The following is an 18,133-nucleotide window of genomic DNA, read 5'->3' as shown; positions in this document are numbered from 1 at the left end:
ATGCCTTTTTGGGGTAAACTTGCCAAACAGCATTGCCTTGACTCACTCTAAAGACAGAACCACCTTGGCTGCCTGAAATAACTCCCTCCTTGATCTACCTGTAATAGTGTCAGATTCCTTCCCCCAAAGAATGCTCCATGTACTGCAGGTTGAAAAGTCACAAAAGGTCAGTTCTGCAGAATTATTTATACACAAAAACAACTCGCCTTTCTGCTCTGGGCTTTGGTAACTTGAGTCTATGCATCTTGACATTTGTGTCTTTTAAGAAACAGAACAGATGAATCCATGGTTTGACATTATACGAGGCATGGGATCTTCTAAATATTTGTAGAGGCAATTATTTTGGAATAGCAATTGTAAAAATCATGAATGCTTATTTTTTTTTAAGAATCAATACTGACCAGGATAAAGAACAGTGTTTTAAAAGCCACTTGAATCCCACTATATAAATTATCCATAATTATGAGCAGGTAAACATCATTTCAAACACTTTTCTATACATACAAACAAGTATAAATATAGCTGGTTTAAATACTGAATAGCTAGATAGAAAAATAGAGAGAAATATCAAATTCTTTCTTTTAAAAGCAAGAATAAAATCTAACGTAGCATCGAATACCTCCAAGCTTCTTTCTAAGCATGAAGTACTTTAGCCTCCATTTTATTTATTTGTGGAAATATCAGGGCTCTGATTTGTCTTTAAGGAGAAAAAACAAGCAGTAATCTCCTTCAGAGAGTGCAGGAGAGAAGTCAGGTGAGAAATCCAAGGTGGATTTCTAAAATTTCCAGAAGAGCCCTGGCAGATCCTGGAGCAGACAGAGACCAGGAGAGGCTGAGAGCCGAGAGTGTTTGGAAACTAGGGGAAGTTTGTTGGTTTGTTAGTTTGAACATGGAGAAAGTACAAAGAGATTTGATCTTTCACACTCCGTTTGCCTACTTTTGCGTTATGGTCTTGTTTTATTGATCATTTTACTCATATTAAAGATAAAATTCTGCCTGTGAATATTCACGGCCCTATTTTCAACAGAAAACATTTGTCCAATGCTCTACTAGGTTCTGGAGATAGAGATGAATCCAAGACCAGCTGTGTACTCAAGATACTTCCAGTTCCACGGAAGAAGCAGCACATCATTGAACAATGACAGTAAGATGTGACAAGTTCCATGGTCAAGTCACTCACTGAGGGCTAGTAGGACAACAGCAAACAAGTAGCTTAGTCTGAGGCACTATAGGTAGATGGGATGGTGTGTGTGCAAAAGATATGGGAAGTGACAATACATGATTTATTCCTGGAATGGGAACTAGTTCCACAGGCAGAGGAGGCTGCCTCATCAGCGTCCTTGCCTGAGTTTGCCGACTCTGATGTTCACACCCATAGATGCTATTGATTCTGTAAGTTGAGTAACAAGACAGGGGAAATGTCTATGAGGGCTTATCCAGGTACCAATCAAGTAACTGTGACATCCTGAGCCCATCTTGGTATTTAGGTTAAACATGCTCCACAGAGAAAACCGTCTCACTTTCTTGTCGAATTCATCAAAGAAACTGTGTGCCTTCTAGGTACAGGAGACTCTAGTCAACCTAACAACACACTCTCTCTTCCTCAGACCACCCTCAGACCCAAGCCTCTCATTAATCTCTTCATTTGCTCCTACTTAGAGCATCCAGAGGAATAATGTTTTCATTGTTTTTGTAGGAAGTTTTAAAATAAAATTGTCTTGAAGATATCCTTGCATAACCTTCAGAACACTTCTCTAAGAATTTTGGAAAGGGGAAAAAACAGAAATCCAAGATACTTACAGACATGAGAAATGCCTTCCCCCAACCATGTTATTTTCTTCAGGCGGGTTCTTCCAGGTCACCAGCATCACCTGGAACTTGTTCCAAACGTTAATTTCTCCAGCCCCACCCTGACCCGCTGAATGAGGAATCCTGGGCTGGGGCCCAGCTGTCTCTATTCTAACACCGTTCCAGGTGATTCTGATGCCGGCTCAAGTTTAAGAACCATTGTCCTAGAGACAAAAGTAAGGCCTAGAAAAGCCCACAAACCCACAAATATTCTCATACAGGACTGCCAGTTATGTCACAAAAAATGTGTATCATTTAAATGTACTTCTTGGGATGGATGCACAAGCCCCTTAAAGTGACCATACCTTACTTGGGGGAGTCAGAGCCACAGACTCACCAGAGACGTGCCTCAAGGGTCATCTGTCTCATCCAAACCTCTTCTCTTTTCCTTTTAAATAAAGAGCAATCTCCAGGTGTTTTATATTGTTTGACTAACAACAAAACCAGGCGGAGAAGTCCCCAAGGAAATGATGGTTGTGCTTCATTGCCGTTTGGCGTTTGGTCCTTCATCTTCTAAGGACTTACTGTATTTCCTTTTAAAGATTTTAGACATCTATTTGGATCACAAATGCAAGCCAAGTATGAATAAATAAATGTATTATCTTTTAAGAACCCCCCTCCCACCATCTTCCTTTAAATAGAAAAAGGAGCCAAATGTCTCTTCATAGCCTATTTGGCCATAGTTGTCCCACCTATGGCTTTAAAAACAGACTGTAACTTGATTTTCTGAAATCCTTCCTTGAACTACAGCTCACTCCATTAAAGAAATCCTGGGAAAGAAGTCCTATTGGTTTCGTCCATAGTCTCTGAAAGGTGAGTATGGTAACTGGGTTGAAGGCAACTGGGAGAAGTCTTCAGCAAACGGAGGACTGTTGGGGAATTGTGCGAAGGCAAGTCCTGCCAACAAGATACCAGCTCCTTCAATTAGAGCTCGGAAAACGCCAGCCATCACGGCTGACCCAACCATAACCACTGGTCCGTTTCTTGATGCCAGAATGGCTCCTTTTCAGGCACCACTTGTGATGGAATTTCAGGGATCTTCTTTCCCTCTGACTTGAACCACACTGCGGTCAGTCATGGAAAACTGAACTCCCCAGACTGCAAAGCTACCTCCCAACTGCGGAGCCCTGGCTTTAAGATCTGTCAAACTCCCTCCCAGTTTGTGGTTTTCTCCCACCCGAGAACTGCGAAAACCTCTGAGGGTTTGAAAGAAACCACCACCTACAGTGCGCGTGGTAAAGGCGCCACCACAGACATCCGCGAGGCGCCAGGGGCGGGGCTCGCACACCTACTCCTCCCTCTGGACTCCGCCCTCTGGACTCCGCCTCGCCGCGATGCAGGGACCGAGCCTCTTCTTTTTTTTTTTTTTGCGGTACGCGGGCCTCTCACTGTTGTGGTCTCTCCCGTTGCGGAGCACAGGCTCCGGACGCACAGGCTCAGCGGCCATGGCTCACGGGCCCAGCCGCTCCGCGGCACGTGGCATCCTCCCGGACCGGGGCACGAACCCACGTCCTCCGCACCGGCAGGCGGACTCTCAACCACTGCACCACCAGGGAAGCCCCCTTTTTCTTTTTTTTAAATTGAAGTATAGTTGATTTACAATATTGTTTTAGTTTCAGGTATACAGCAAAGTGATTCCGTTATATTTTTTTCAGATTATTTTCCATTACCGGTTATTACAAGATACTGAATATAGTTCCCTGTGCTCCACAGTAAATCCTTGTTGCTTATCTATTTTATATATAATCGTGTGTATCTGTTAATTCCATACTCCTAATTTATTCCTCCCCCCACACCCTTTTTCTAAATATTCTTAATGAATGCCTGTTGTTTCCTCACATCTGAATAAAGCCTCCCTTTTTTTTGACTCAGTGCAAAATAATGTTCTCCGGTAAAGATGGATGACCTATTTATATCATATTAAAACGAAAGTATATTGCTTCTAGCCTAAAAGCCTATGTTTAGGCTGCTCAGCTAAAATGTCCTCTAGTTATAAAATATTTATAATTTTCCTATGTTTTGCACTTTCAACAGGTTTGCAATTGAAAGGGTAGTGTTTGGGTACGAACTATGTTTGTATTTTTTCTAGTTCAGCCATTTTCTCAAGTAAACAGCAATCTTTTCCCAATGGGCCCTTACTCATTAATTTTTACGTTTAATTCCATCCAAATTTTAGCAAGAATTTCAACACCTGTTTTGAATGATTTTAATTGAAATATCATTCTGATCTTCAAATGGCCACTTTAGTTTTCATATTTGCCTTTTTAACTCTTGTCTTGTTTACAGCATTTCCAAAAGACTGGTCTCGTTTTATATTTTGGATCTTAGATGTCGTTTCAAAGAGAAGATTCACAAAGATACAATCATGCAGTGCTCCAGTTAATTAAGACAATGCTTCTTTTCGGAAAGGCCACATATTCCAACTGAAGATGCCATTGACCTTGAAAAGAATGTCACTGGGAGTATTCTCAGGAACAAACTCTCTGAAGCAGTTTTTCTGAAGTATGTTCTGTGGTTCACTATTTCCCTAGGATGATAATAATTGTTTCTCAATTGAAAATAAAATAAGATTACTTGGTTCTATAACTGTGGGAAATACTATACCTAAACAAAGTTAAGCAGTTCGACCTGCTAAAGTACCTGCTGAAGAGGGAGCAAAGGGAAACAGTTTCCCAAACTTACTTGACCATGAACTCTCCTTTTAAGGAAAAATGATGAAATGTCTCAGTGAAGAATTTGAAGCCGCTGAGGTAGCTTCAAACGTAAATCATCTCATTCTCTATGTCCTGCCCCACTGTTACGTGCACAGCTACTTTTTTTATTATTATTTTTTATTGGAGTATAGTTGCTTTACAATGTTGTGTTAGTTTCTGCTGTACAGCAAAGTGAATCAGCTATACGTGTACATAGATCCCCTCTTTTTTGGATTTCCTTCCCATTTAGGTCACCACGGACCTGCACAGCTTCTTACTGACAACCCTCCAGATTCTTTTACCTCTTCAGCTCTGTGTCCTGATGGATTAACATCAACAGGTACTCAGCCCATGTGTTGGAAAGCCTTTTCAATAGAACGTAATATAATTGTTTTATTTTCTAATTCCTGCAAAAGGACAGGTAGCTAACACGTTCCATGGCATTATTTTAACCTCCTTATACATTTCCTCCAGGGGTTTTTGCTATGTGTACACATATTTTGAATTGAAATCAGTGGAATTTTTTTTCTATGTAATTTAGTTGCCTCTCCCATGGTTATTTTCATATAGTGAGGGCTTCTTCCAATAGGAACTATGGTAAAGTTAAATGAACAGCCAGCTTCTTGCCATGGTAGAGGTGGAAGGTAAAAGAAACGTACTCCATAGCCAGGCCTCTACTGTCAGCCCCTGTACCTCATATTTCTAATCTCTTTATTTCTGTCCCCTGAACCAGGTTTGTTGGCCTCCTGATACCTGAGCGTTATCTAGAACCTCAGTAGTAACAGTTTTGTGCTTCTTTCTCTGAATCAAGGGATCCTAGAACCCAAATTAAAATGACAGAAAAGTAAATTTCCTATGTGAACCATGCTTTTCAGATTTGCTTCCATTGCTCCTCCTTTGACCTGCCCTGGATAGTAATACTGTGTCCAAGAGAGCACCACTGCCTGCAAAGTCCTACCCACCAGCCTGCATCGAATTTCCCAGGACCCCAGGGCGACCAAGCAGTGCGGGACTTTCAGTGCAAAAGGCAGGAAAGTTCTGGGCAGACTGACACTGGTCACTCCGTTCTCAAAGAAACCACCTGGACAGCAGTCTTTCCTAGTAGGAGCACGGGGTCAGGGTTGCAGAACCGCCTTTCATGAGATTCTCACTTGAACGCCCTCGCCTTTGGGGAGCTAGCAACCAGCTGTAGCCAGGCCAAGATAATGACTCAGTGTGGATGCTTGCTCCTGTCTCCCTCTCTCCTCCCCTTCATCACCTCCAACTCCCCCCGAAGCCTCCTCTTTCTATCCCTGTGTCCTTCAAGTCTTGGTCACAGAATGCCCCACTTTAGTTTATCATTTCCTTTATCATGCCTTATTGGCAGCTCATTCTAGTTAGGAGAGTCACCTAGATACTTTATCTCCCTTGAGTCTGAACAGAACCGGCAGAGTCAGATGCCCCGTGAGGACGGCTGGCACATCCATCTCCCGGCAGGAACGCCAGTGCTTTTTCCACCTGGCTGTTAGTTGTGACCAGTTGGGTTAATAAACCTTCCTGGTCTGATACAGTCCTTCCAGAATTGTCTGGCTGACTCACAGCTTGCTGAATCCACCCTTCCCCATTTACACAGAGAAATACATATCCATGTTCTTTCAAAGAGTGCATACGGAATAGAGAAAACTGAATGAGCATATATGTCAACTTCTCCCTCTCCATTTCTTTTTCTTTTTTACATCTTTATTGGAGTATAATTGCTTTACAATGGTGTGTTAGTTTCTGCTTTATAACAAAGTGAATCAGTTATACATACACATATGTTCCCATATCTCTTCCCTCTTGCGTCTCCCTCCCTCCCACCCTCCCTATCCCACCCCTCTAGGTGGTCACAAAGCACCATTTCTTTGTCCCTTACAGCAAGCCTCCCGGACTAGGAACAGTAACAGAGACGTGCTGCAAGAGCACGATTCCAATAGGACAAGTCACGGTTCTTCAGTCAATGAAGAAAAAGAGTCTTCAAGGTTAAAGAAAGTTGCTGCAGGGAAAATGGATCTGGGTTCATGTTCCCAGGACTGCTCCTCCTGTTTGGAGGTGAAAATATCGAAGGGACAAGAAAGATGGGTTTACATGAAAAGAAGTGATATTCTGAAACTTTTTCATAAGGACTGGAATCTGTACCTTCAGCCATCTATATTAATATTTCAAGCTTTGTTCAAATGGTCTATAATTAAATTGCTCTACTTGACGTGATAAGATTTGATCTATGTTCTCACCATAAGAACTCTTTTGTTACTTGGAACATTTTCATTTCTGAAGCTTTAAAAACCTGAATTATTACAAAGGGTACAGGAAAAAAATGATTAAGTTCACACTTTGGGGAAATTGTTCCACATCTCTTCAACACCACAGGTCTGTGAGCAACTATGAATAATATGAAATAAATTTGCTTTTGTAGGGCTTCCCTGGTGGCGCAGTGGTTGAGAGTCCGCCTGCCGATGCAGGGGACATGGGTTTGTGCCCCGGTCTGGGAAGATCCTACATGCCATGGAGCGGCTGGGCCCGTGAGCCATGGCCACTGAGCCTGCGCGTCCGGGGCCTGTGCTCCGCAACGGGAGAGGCCACAACAGTGAGAGGCCCGCATACCACACACACAAAAAAATTTGCTTTTGTAGAGAGAGTTAATTTAAGTTTATCCCAGACTAGATTTATCATCCTTTATCTGTATATAAAAAAACTATGAAAATATAAACATAAACTTGGAGTTGAGACCTAAACATGTTGCCAAGATGTTGTAAATTTTTTATGCTTTTTAGTGTTCAACTAACCTTCCATAAAAGATATTTAAAACATTAAAAACTATTCCACATCAAGTGATTTAATATCCATTTCACATACTGCTAAGTCAGTGGCCTGTTTTACATCTTTGATTTGCTTGTTCAAAGCTTTTTAAAATTAAACTATCATTTACTTATTTGTATATCTAAACTCTAAAGAGTATGATTTACATATATGGTAATAATACTCTTTTATATTACTTATATCAATTAGGTTGTTTCTATTGCAAGTAATATACAATCCTCTTCCAACTGATTTATTCAAAAAGGAATTGTATTATTTCATAAAACTTGAAAGTCTAATAGGGACATTTGCAAAAGATGTTTGACTTAGTGTTCAAGGAAGTCACCCAGGATCTCATATTGTTTTCATCGTCTGCTCTGCCTTTCATGGTTTTGCTTCATCCTAAGACTGGAACCATTACCCCCGGCAGGGGTTTGGTTTTTGTCTCAAACTGGGTTGTGTGAAATCCTCAGGGCTTACTTCCTGATACTCCCTTGTGTCCAGCTCCTACATCTGTGCTCAGATCTCTGTTCCACAAGTGTAAACCGGTCACAAAACTCTGCCTGTTCACTGGTTTCTAAAAACAAACAAACACAAATACTATTCTTATTCCAATAAAGACGTTAAAAAAATAATAAAAAGAAAAAATATATATACTATTCTTCCTAAGCATTTAATGCTTCTAGAAACAGCTGAAGATTTGCAGTCCAAGGAGGGGTCGCCTCAAGCCCCAAATGGTCCACACTCTTTAAGTGAAGCTGTATCCTCACTCTTGCACACACATCCCAGCAATTCTCTTCCCTCCAGGAGCAAATGTCCTCACTGGCTTCCTGCAGAGCAGCTCTTCCCCTCCTCCCTGAAGCCAGGGCACTAGTGGACACGCTCCCCAGTGGATAATGGAGGCATTTTCCTTTAATAAGTGGTTGGCTCCTTCTTGAGATATACTCACCACACCCAGTCTGGCAGGGGAAGGACCCCTGCAGGAACTGAGGCCTAGAGAGAGGCAACGCCATCCCCACCCCTTCCACCAGGTGTGGCAGCATGCCCGGCCCATCCACTGAGACATACTGCCTGGGGAGATGGTAAAAAGTAAACTCCAACTGGATGTTTGGATGACTTTCTACAGTCTTCACCGCTTGGTCAGTGACATGATCATACATTTTCAGTGTTATCAGGTAAATAGCTTGTTCTCTCTCAATTTGGATAAATTGAAAAATTGCATTATTGGATAGTTTTATTACTTAAACATAGAGTTTATTTATTACTAAAACATACTAGGCAAACAAAGAATTATCCAGTGAAATTCCCAAAGATTTTGTTGAAGAAAATATAAAATAAATAATACATACTAGACCTGCACAGATAAATCCATTCCTCTGACTTTCTTCAAAGTAGTTGAAGTCTTTACTCATAAGTATCTTCAATATCCTTCTTCAATTTTATTTATAGCATTAACATTATTATTGAGACTTGAGCTTTTTAAAAAGCGTTTACAAAAGAAGGCCAAATGTTGGGGAATAAGGAAAGGAAATTATCTACATTGGCCATTTCATAGTCTAAATTTCACTGTTTCTAACCAAGAGCAATTTAGAGTTAGATGCATTATGAAGCTGTTTCTTTAAAAAATAATTTAGTCACCACCATAATTAAACAGTAGAATTAAGCCACAATAAAGTTTAGCCCCAAATTGCCTTTAGAGAGATTATAACAAGCAGTTGGAGAGTTGCCTGGTTCAGAAATAATGATGTTTGTTTTATTAACTGGTACCTATCGTTCTGCCTGACCTCTGATACAGTAATGAGAAAGGGAGCAGAGAGAGATAAATATGCACAGAGAATTGGATTCTGTCTCCATGACATCAAGTCAAGATGCCTCCTTCTACATCTTTCACCACCACCTGGGAGATGCTCATGAAAGAACTAAGCCTATCTCAGCTTCTGCAAACAGCTCTGGTGACATTTCCTTGAGTGACACCTGTCACCTGCAGAGCCACTTTTGCCTCTTCATCACTTCCCAGTCCATAAATAGCCCCATATAATAAATCATCTGAAATCCACATATCACCACAGGTGGGAGAGGGGTGAGGACTGTAGTGGTAAGCAACAATGTCTTCGTGGCAAATTCTAAAAACTCAGAGTTTAGATAAACAGAAGTGCTTTTGTCTTATAAACATTATTTGTGTATAGTTTACCTACTATAAAGTGCATCAATTTTAGAATATAGTCAATAATATTGTGACAACTTTGTATGGTGGCAGATGGTAACTGGACTTACTCTGGTCAAGACATAGAAGATTTCTACCATTCCAGAAATTTCCCTGGTGCCCTTCCCTGTAAATGCCCACTGGAAGTATTTTTTTTATTTCTTAAGTCATAGGACATTTATTTGAACATTTTAAAGTTGAGGTAGCATAAAAAAGAATCTGTTCACTTGCCAAAAACAACATTCAAATCTTTGATTCTTAACATAAAATCAGATAACACTTCTCTAAGTATAGTTTTAGCACAGACTAGCTACTAATGAGAGCCACAGAGCTCTCAAACCTGGCTAACATTTGATGTTTAACATTCCCCCAAAAATCTGAGTAGGAAAGAGATGTTTTAATCTACCTGACATATTCTGAAGATACAAAGATCTCCTACAAAGGCTACATGGTAGGTAGTTAACATGGGTGAGAGGGTTGAGGGAAGGAGGAAGTAAAAATAGAAAGAAAAAAAGACTTCACTTGAAAAATATGTCAGGTTTATGCATTTGTTGTAAAAGTGTATATGGATATATATGGATATTGAATTTAAAATATAAGAAATAACCACAGAGACACCTCAATTCTTAGAAAAATGTTAAATGCCTCCTAGTGAATCCTCTTCAAAACATTTCTTATTCTATGTCAGATCAAATAATGTTCTCTTCCATCTTAAAAAATAAACACAAACTAAAGTCTAAAACAGTTATTGACGGATGGAAATCGAGTCTGAGATCTGCACTGAAAAGTGCTTTCTCAGCCTGAAGCTGAATCTTCTGCTCTGAAAGTGCTTCCCTGCCTGCTTCTCTAGGGATCAATAGCAGATCAGATAGGAACCTTCCCTGCTGCTGCTGCTTTCTAAGAGATGCGGGAACTGAGCAAGTCGTGAACGCAACCAGAATTCCTCATCTTACACCCCATCCCCATCTCTGTCGGGTGGATTCTGTGAAAGCATCTGGAATTAGCAGGCATTTTCAGCCTGCTCACTTCAAAGCAGCCTGCAGCCAGGAAACTTGTGATTTCTAGTATGACTTCTTAACAAAATGTAAAAACTGGTGCACGCCATTAGAAAATGAAAATATGGCTGAAATTTTGTCCCCATATTGACATTGGTAAGGAAATCTGGGGGAAAAAACATAATTGCACAACAAAGGAAGAGTTGCCTTAGTCGTTTTTAAAATATAGAAGCAATTCATATTAATAAAAATATAGTAAACTAGAAAGAAGGAAAACAAATTATCCATAATCTTACCTCCTCAAACCCATTAAAGCTTTGATAAAATTCCTTTCGGAATTTCTCTTAACGTAGTTGAAATCAAACTGTGTCTAACATTTTGTATCTCAGCTTTCCACTTAACATTGTAATATATACATTTAACATATCATAAGTAATCATTAATAAAACTATTTTTTAATGGTTGCCATAATTAAGTCCTACAGAATATTACTCTTAGTATTTCCCTCATCTTGGACAATTAAGACAAACACCAATTTTTAGTTATTTTAACAGTATGGTGAATGTGTTTGTATGTCTTTTTCTGTATTTTAGGATAGTTCCCTGGAATATATTTTAAGATGTACAAATTCTACATTTGGGTATAGAAATTTTATGTCTCTTGTTACATATTTTCAATTTGCCTTGCAAAAATATAATTTTTTGGGGGGGGCAGTTTGGCAATGTGTATCAAGATTCTCATAAATATTCCTACCCTTTGATCCATCATTTCCTTAGAGAACAATCAGAGGTATATGAAATGATTTTGTGTAAAATATTATCACAGTATTATTACTGTTACCAAAACAAGTTGGCCACAATCTAAAGATCCAAAAATAAAAAAGCAGTGAAATAGAATTATGATTAGCCAATTATTGAAATCCTATTTTCAAAAAAAAACAGGTAAAATGTCAAAATATAGCATATCATTAAGACTAAATGGAAAAGTCATGATATAAAATTATATGTATAACATGATGTTTAGTATACATATGCACACACACATGTATATATATGACACATACATATATATGCATATGTTCATAGAAGAAAGGCTAAAGACACATCAAAGTGTGTAATGATTATTTCAATAATAATTTCAGAGGGGATGAGTATACAAGAATTCTGCTGGGCTGCCCAGCACCTCTGCTTTCCTCTATAATCACACTCACCATACTTCATCTTAAATGACTGTGTACTTATTGTACATTGCCTTTTAGAATAACATCAGAGAAAACTTTTTTCTGTTTCACTCACTGCTGTATGTCTAGGAAAGAACTTAGAAATTACCCAATAAACGTTTGAATGCTTATGTAACTGACTGAGAGAATAAATGAGTGATTGATGATTGAATGAATTCAACAGAAAGAGGCAGAAGAGATGCCATAAAGAAGAAGGGGGCAGAAAAGGATGAAGATATATAGAGACGTCAAAGATAAGCAGCTTGGCAATGTGGAAAGAGCATAGACTTTAGTCAGCCACACTGCTATATGACTTTGAGAAAGTTCCTCAACTTGTACCTGTAAAATGGGATACTATGCTCATTTAGTTGTTGTGAGAATTAACTGAACTATAAATAAATACACCTACACTGTGCCCTGAACATAATAGGCACTCAGTAAATGTTTTCCCATCCTCTTAGGTTATAGTTTGGTCTAGTTATTTCTATAACCATGAAAAGCCGATTACAAATTTTCTAGGGAAAAGAATGTGCTGGACAAAATTATTTTCACTTTCATTTTAAAAGCTAGCCAAGCTAGAAGAAGGGCAAAGGGAAGGTGCCCAAACTCTTGCAAGGTTAGGCATCCTGACCATAAGAGGATGTGAGTCTGTAGTACATACTGAAGGAATGAGCCCCAGAGGTAAGTTTTGTACAGAACAGAATCTCATATATTTTAATGGTGGGACATAAAGGTATTCCCAGAGCAAGGAAAAACTTCCCTCTTATGGATTTCATTACCCTTTCTACTGATGAGACAAACAGATGCAATATTAAATTCTGTCCTAGAGCCATTTGGCTAAACATGTGGATGTCGAGGGCCAAAAATACATTCATTGATTTGGGGATTAGAATCTACTTACATGCTTTTCAAAAAGATATTTCCGTTCACCTTGAAGTGCTGGTGCTTGTGTGAGGCTGGATGGCTGGGGACACTGGTCTTATTACACAGCAAAAAGGCTCTTGGAGATCATCAGATCAGCAAGTGGGATGGCTGCCCACCAGCACCTGTGCCTGGCGAGCTGACACCCTCAGGGATGTGGAACTGAGGTCTTTCCGAGCAGGCTGCTAAAGGCACAAGGCTCACTCACCTTGCCGAGCAAGAAACTTCCTTGTAGCAGAAGAGATCTTTGCAGAGAAATGAGGGAAATAAGCCATGGGACTAGAGCAGCTAGAATAAATATTGCCGTTCCCAGTCTCATAGCGATTCTGTAAACTAATTTAACAATGAGCACAAGCTTTTATTGCCTCCACAAAAACTCATGGTTTCTGTATCGGATGGCAACATAATAACTAGCCACTCGAATTGTTATTGTCTTTGAATTATTAGTTTATCTACCTTTGTCATTATAAACCATGGCGTTTTTTTTTTTAGTTGCTGTGTTTTGTTTGTCCTGGACTCTGCACATGTGAGTACGTGTGGCAGACTGTATACAAAGGTGAATTCATGTCCCCAGGGCGTATTTTTTCCCTTGGTATTTTATTTCATTGTAAATGATCAAAGTTACTATATTTTACCTATTTTATTTATTTATTTATTTTGTTTATTTATTTTATTTTTGGCTGCATTGGGTCTTCGTTGCTGGGTGCAGGCTTTATCTAGCTGCAGAGAGCAGGGGCTACTCTTAGTTGCAGTGCACCGGCTTTTCATTGCTGTGGCTTCTCTTGTTGCAGAGCATGGGCTCTAGGCACGTGGGATCAGTAGTTGTGGCTGGCGGGCTCTAGAGAGCAGGCTCGGTAGTTGTGGCACCTGGGCTTTGTTGCCTGTGGCATGTGGGATCTTCCCGGACCAAGGTTCGAACCCATGTCCCCTGCATTGGCAGGTGGATTCTTAACCACTATGCCACCAGGGAAGTCCAAAGTTACTATATTTTAATGTGTTGCACTTCATAATGTGGTGAGTCAATTAATTTGGCTGATATTAGCCGAAGCCCGGTAAAAGGCAGTAGGAGTCCGGAGGCATGAAACATAGCAGAGGGAGGTGGGAATTCACTATAGCAGCTTGCCTACGATTAGGTATCTGGGGAGAAGCTGTCTGTTCCGAGGTGGGCGAGACATAAGTGGTAACAGGGAACCAGGAATGGAAAAAGAGAGCCTCGCTGACAGATGGGAGGAGTAGCAAGGTATAAACACAAGGTAGGGATGACAGCAAGTTGCCCATTGGCACCTGAGGGCAGTATGTGGTAGGATGAACCACAACCCGGTAGGATGTGGAGGTGCAGATGGTAAATACGACCCAAGGAAGTTGTTTTGAAAGGGAAAACTCCTCCAGTACCACTACAGTGTAGGAAAATCCACATAGACACAGAATCTAAGATGCTGATGGATGCATAGGCAGACGGACAGGAGGGTAGACAGACAGCTGATTGCTTACAGGAATATAGTAGCAATTTTACGAACATGAAGGAGATCTCCCCAATGAAAAGTATGCTCCCTGTAGGTTTGCAGGGATGTCACCTTTAGAAATTCTGTTCTTTGAGTTGTTCAACGTGTGGTCCTTGGATCTCTGGATCAAAACCAGCTGTTTGAAACTTGTGCAGGTGGGTCCCAGGAGTCTACAGTTTAAGAGGCTCTCCAGGCAAGTTTTATACACACTAATGTTTAAAATGCCTGGACTAGGGTATTATCCCTTGTTGGGTGTGAAGGCCATGCTGAATTTATTAGATCCTTTCTGATAGATAACTGGCTGAAACACAGGCAGAGGATAGGACAAGGAACGTTCGGTGATAGAGAGAGAGGCCTTTCCTCTCTCCAAGTGTCAGGAGAGTCCTAGGCAGTAAGAGCTCCTGGAGGTGTCTCTAGGCCTGTTAGGGCGGCAAGAGAAGAGTCAAACTCCTGCGGTTGCCACTCAGACTTTAGGGACCACAAGTCTGTGCATTTTGCAAAGCTCAGGTAAATGCCAGCTCCTCCCAACTCACATCACAGTCATCCACTGTCACCCGTATTTCTGAGCTCCCCTGTAGAATTCTGTCTACACATCTTTACGGAGTTCTTTTATTCATTTATTTACCATATACTTACTGTGCACTTACCATGTGCCAGACACTATTCTAGACACCGGGGCAGAGCAATGAACAAAGGAGATAGAAATTTCTGCCCCATGGAACTTAGATTCTAGCAGGGGAAACAATTAGTAAGAAAAGTAAATGCATATTAGATAGATAAATGCTAAGGGGGGAGTAGAGCAGGAAAGAGTAAGAGGAAGTGTGTGTACATAAGAGGAAATTATAAGTTTTAGATAGGGAAGGCCTCTTCAAGAAAGTGATATTTGAATTAAGACCAGAGAAAAGCAAGGGGGTGAGCAGAGGGTCTCTCCAGGGAAAGTGCATTTAAGCAGAAGCAACAGCAAGATCAAAGGCCCGGAGGCAAGGGCTTGTTCAAGGGGTACCAAGGTGGCCTTTGTGGCTGGAGGAGAGTAAACAAGGGAAAGAGATATAGGAGATGAAGTCAGATGGCTATGGAAGTACCCCATCACATAGATCTCAGAAAGCTTTTGTAGCTATTAGAAAGGTTTTGTCCTTTATAAGATGGAAAACTACTGAAGGATTTTGAGCAGATAAGTTCCATGGTGAGTCTTAAATTCGACATCGTCACTGGCTATTTTGTTGAGAATAGTTGGTTGGGGAGGTGGGGGAAGTTTGGCAGAAAGGATATTGGTTTTAGGAAGCCACTGCAATAATATAAGAAAAAACAGTGATAGTTTAGACCAATGTGGCAGCAGAGGAGGTGGGGAGAAGTGACCCATTCTGGATATATTTTGAAGGTGGGATGAACAGGTAGGGTAAGAGAGAAAGAGAGGAGTGAAGGAGAATTCCAAGTTTGGGGGCCTGAGCAACTGGAAAAAGCCTACTGCCATTTACTGCAATGGGGAAGCTTGGATGTGGAGGGGTCATGTTTGGGGAAACAGGGATTTGGGGGAATCATCAGCTGATAGCCATGAGATTGGGTGAGATCATGAAGGTAGTGAGTCTAGAGGTACAAGGACTGAGCTCTGGGACACTTCATCCCTCAGAGGTAGGGTGACCGACTGTTCTGCTTTGCCCAGGGCTGAGGGTTCCCAGGACACGGGACTTTCAGGAAAGCTCTAAGCAAACTGAGATGGTTGATCACCTGGCTCAGAGTCAGAGAGATGAATGAGAAACCCCTGAAAAGGCAGAGCAGGGTCATGGGAGACTCATAGCCCTGAGAGCCAAGTAAAGAATGAGCTTCAAGTAGAAGATAGCTCTCAACTCTGTCGAATGCTGCTGATGGGGCCAGAATTGAGAATTGAGCCCTGGATTTAGCCACAGAGAGGTCACCAGGGACCTTGACAAGAGCAATTTTAATGGAAGGTGCAAGGGGCAGAAAGCCTGATTTTAGTGATTCAAGAGTAGTGTCTTTGTCTGTTCATGCTGCTGTAACAGAATACCATAGGCTGTGTGGCTTAAACAGCAGAAGTTTCTTTCTCACAGTTCTGAAGGCTAGGAAGTCCAAGATCAAGGCGCTAAGAGATTTGCTTCCTGGTGAGAACCCTCTTGCTGGCTTGCAGAAAGCTGCATTCTCACTGTGTCCTCACACTTTCATCATTGTGTGTGTGTGCAGAGAGAGAGAGAGAGAGAAAGGGAAAGAAAAAGATTGAGATCACTTTCTCTTCTTATAAGGCCACCAATCCTATCAGATTAGGACCCCAACCCATGACTTCATTTAACCTTAGTTATATCCTAAAGACACTATCTCCAAATACAGTCACACTTGGGGGTTAGGGCTTCAACATATGAAATTGGTGGGGGTGGGTGGGTGGGGGGGAGGACACAATTCAGACCACAGCAAAGAAAGAAATTGGAAAGAGCAAAACAACATTTCAGGATCTTTTCCTGTGCAGAAAAGGGAAAAAGTGAATGGTAGCTAGAAGAGTATATAGAATCAAATGAAAGTTATGTGTTTTTAGGTGGGTGGAAGACCAAAAAAAAAAAAAGTATGTTTAATGCCAATGGGAGTTATCTAGTAGAGGGAAGAAGGGTCCTTGAATAGGTGAGAGAAAGTGGGACTCAGGACAATTGGGGGATGGACCTGAATGAGGGCACAGATTGTTCATCCATTGAACAAGTGGAGTCAGAATTTATGGACCCAAATGCACACAGGTCTATAAACGCATTGGGTGGGCTTACCAAAATTCCCTCCTATTTACTTCTATATTCATGGTGAAATAGAAAAAAAAGGTCGTCAGCTGACAGTTTGAGTTCAGAGGAAAAAATATGAGAGTAATTTAGGAGAATGGGAGAGTGATGGACTAAGGAAATGACATATAATTGCCAGGGAGCATTAAGGATCCACTTAGCATTGAACTCCCCTTTAGACTAGAAGTAAACACTCACACCTTAGCATAATTTAGTATAATGCATCCCAGGATGGATGGTGCCCAAGGAATGATCAGAAGACTTGGGGTCTGGTCAATCAGTTTCATCATTCACTTAATATAAGTCACTTAACCTATCTGAACCTCCTTGTATTTTTGCCTGTGAAATCAGGATATTCACACCTGAACTGGCTTCCTCATAAGAACCATGAGATGGAACATGAAGAATATCTTCTAAAATGTCAAGTGCTAAACACTTCAGAGATTACTAGAAGACTAGACTGGGTAAAATTAGAATAGCCCAAGGAAAGGTGAAGGGCCCTAAGGGGTCCTCAGGTCCAAATGAGGTCTTTCCAGGAAAGATGGCCTGAGGGCACTTAGGACAACAGGTGAGAGGTGACATGAAAAGAAAAGGAAGTCAAGGAGGACATTACCAATGAGTACTGGCTACTGTGGCCCAGCGCTGGTGAGGCTAGTTTAGCTGAGGACACAGCATTCAGCAGACACCCAGAGTCAGGGCTGCCACTGACCCATTGACACTCTTGTGTGAGTTAGAAATAGGCACCCCTTTCTCAAGACCCTTCCTTTACTTCCACTCATGAGAAAACTGGCCAAGTATACTTACCGTATTAGAATATTTTCTTGACCTACACTTGAAAATTTTTCAGGCAACAAATTGAAAATTTTGTTAGGCCTAACAAACATGAAAATCTGCACTGTTATTGTGTGCATGGTGCCCCCTAGGGTTGTGTAGTGCACAACAGCACACAGCAATACTGTCTCCGCTGACCCTCAGCACTAACAAACCCACTTCACTGACCACCATCTCAAGATTATTCCTTTATGCCTATATTTACAGTAATATCAGAAAATAATGTCATTTTAAGTTTTTAAGGTGGAAATTGAACATCATTGGCTTCTTTGCTTTAGGCTATACTCTTGGTAGCCCTGGATTAGGAGGGCTCTTTGAAGACCATTGACTTCC

The 18,133-nt window shown here is 40.9% G+C and overlaps 1 protein-coding gene across 1 annotated transcript; it reads right to left on the bottom strand.

Moving 5' to 3' along the window:
- Positions 1-2,632: 2,632 nt before the first annotated feature.
- On the bottom strand, positions 2,633-8,518 carry LOC101281120 (mitochondrial import inner membrane translocase subunit Tim17-A-like). The gene is given in 4 exon segments (XM_012535396.1): positions 2,633-3,136; positions 5,504-5,639; positions 7,839-7,935; positions 8,308-8,518. Coding segments are annotated over 4 exon segments (948 nt in total).
- Positions 8,519-18,133: the final 9,615 nt, after the last annotated feature.

This window comes from Orcinus orca, chromosome 3, assembly GCF_937001465.1.
Source record: "Orcinus orca chromosome 3, mOrcOrc1.1, whole genome shotgun sequence".
Lineage (NCBI taxonomy): Eukaryota > Metazoa > Chordata > Mammalia > Artiodactyla > Delphinidae > Orcinus > Orcinus orca.
Note: the sequence above shows the minus strand (reverse complement) of the source record. Positions and strands in the feature narration are given on the sequence as shown.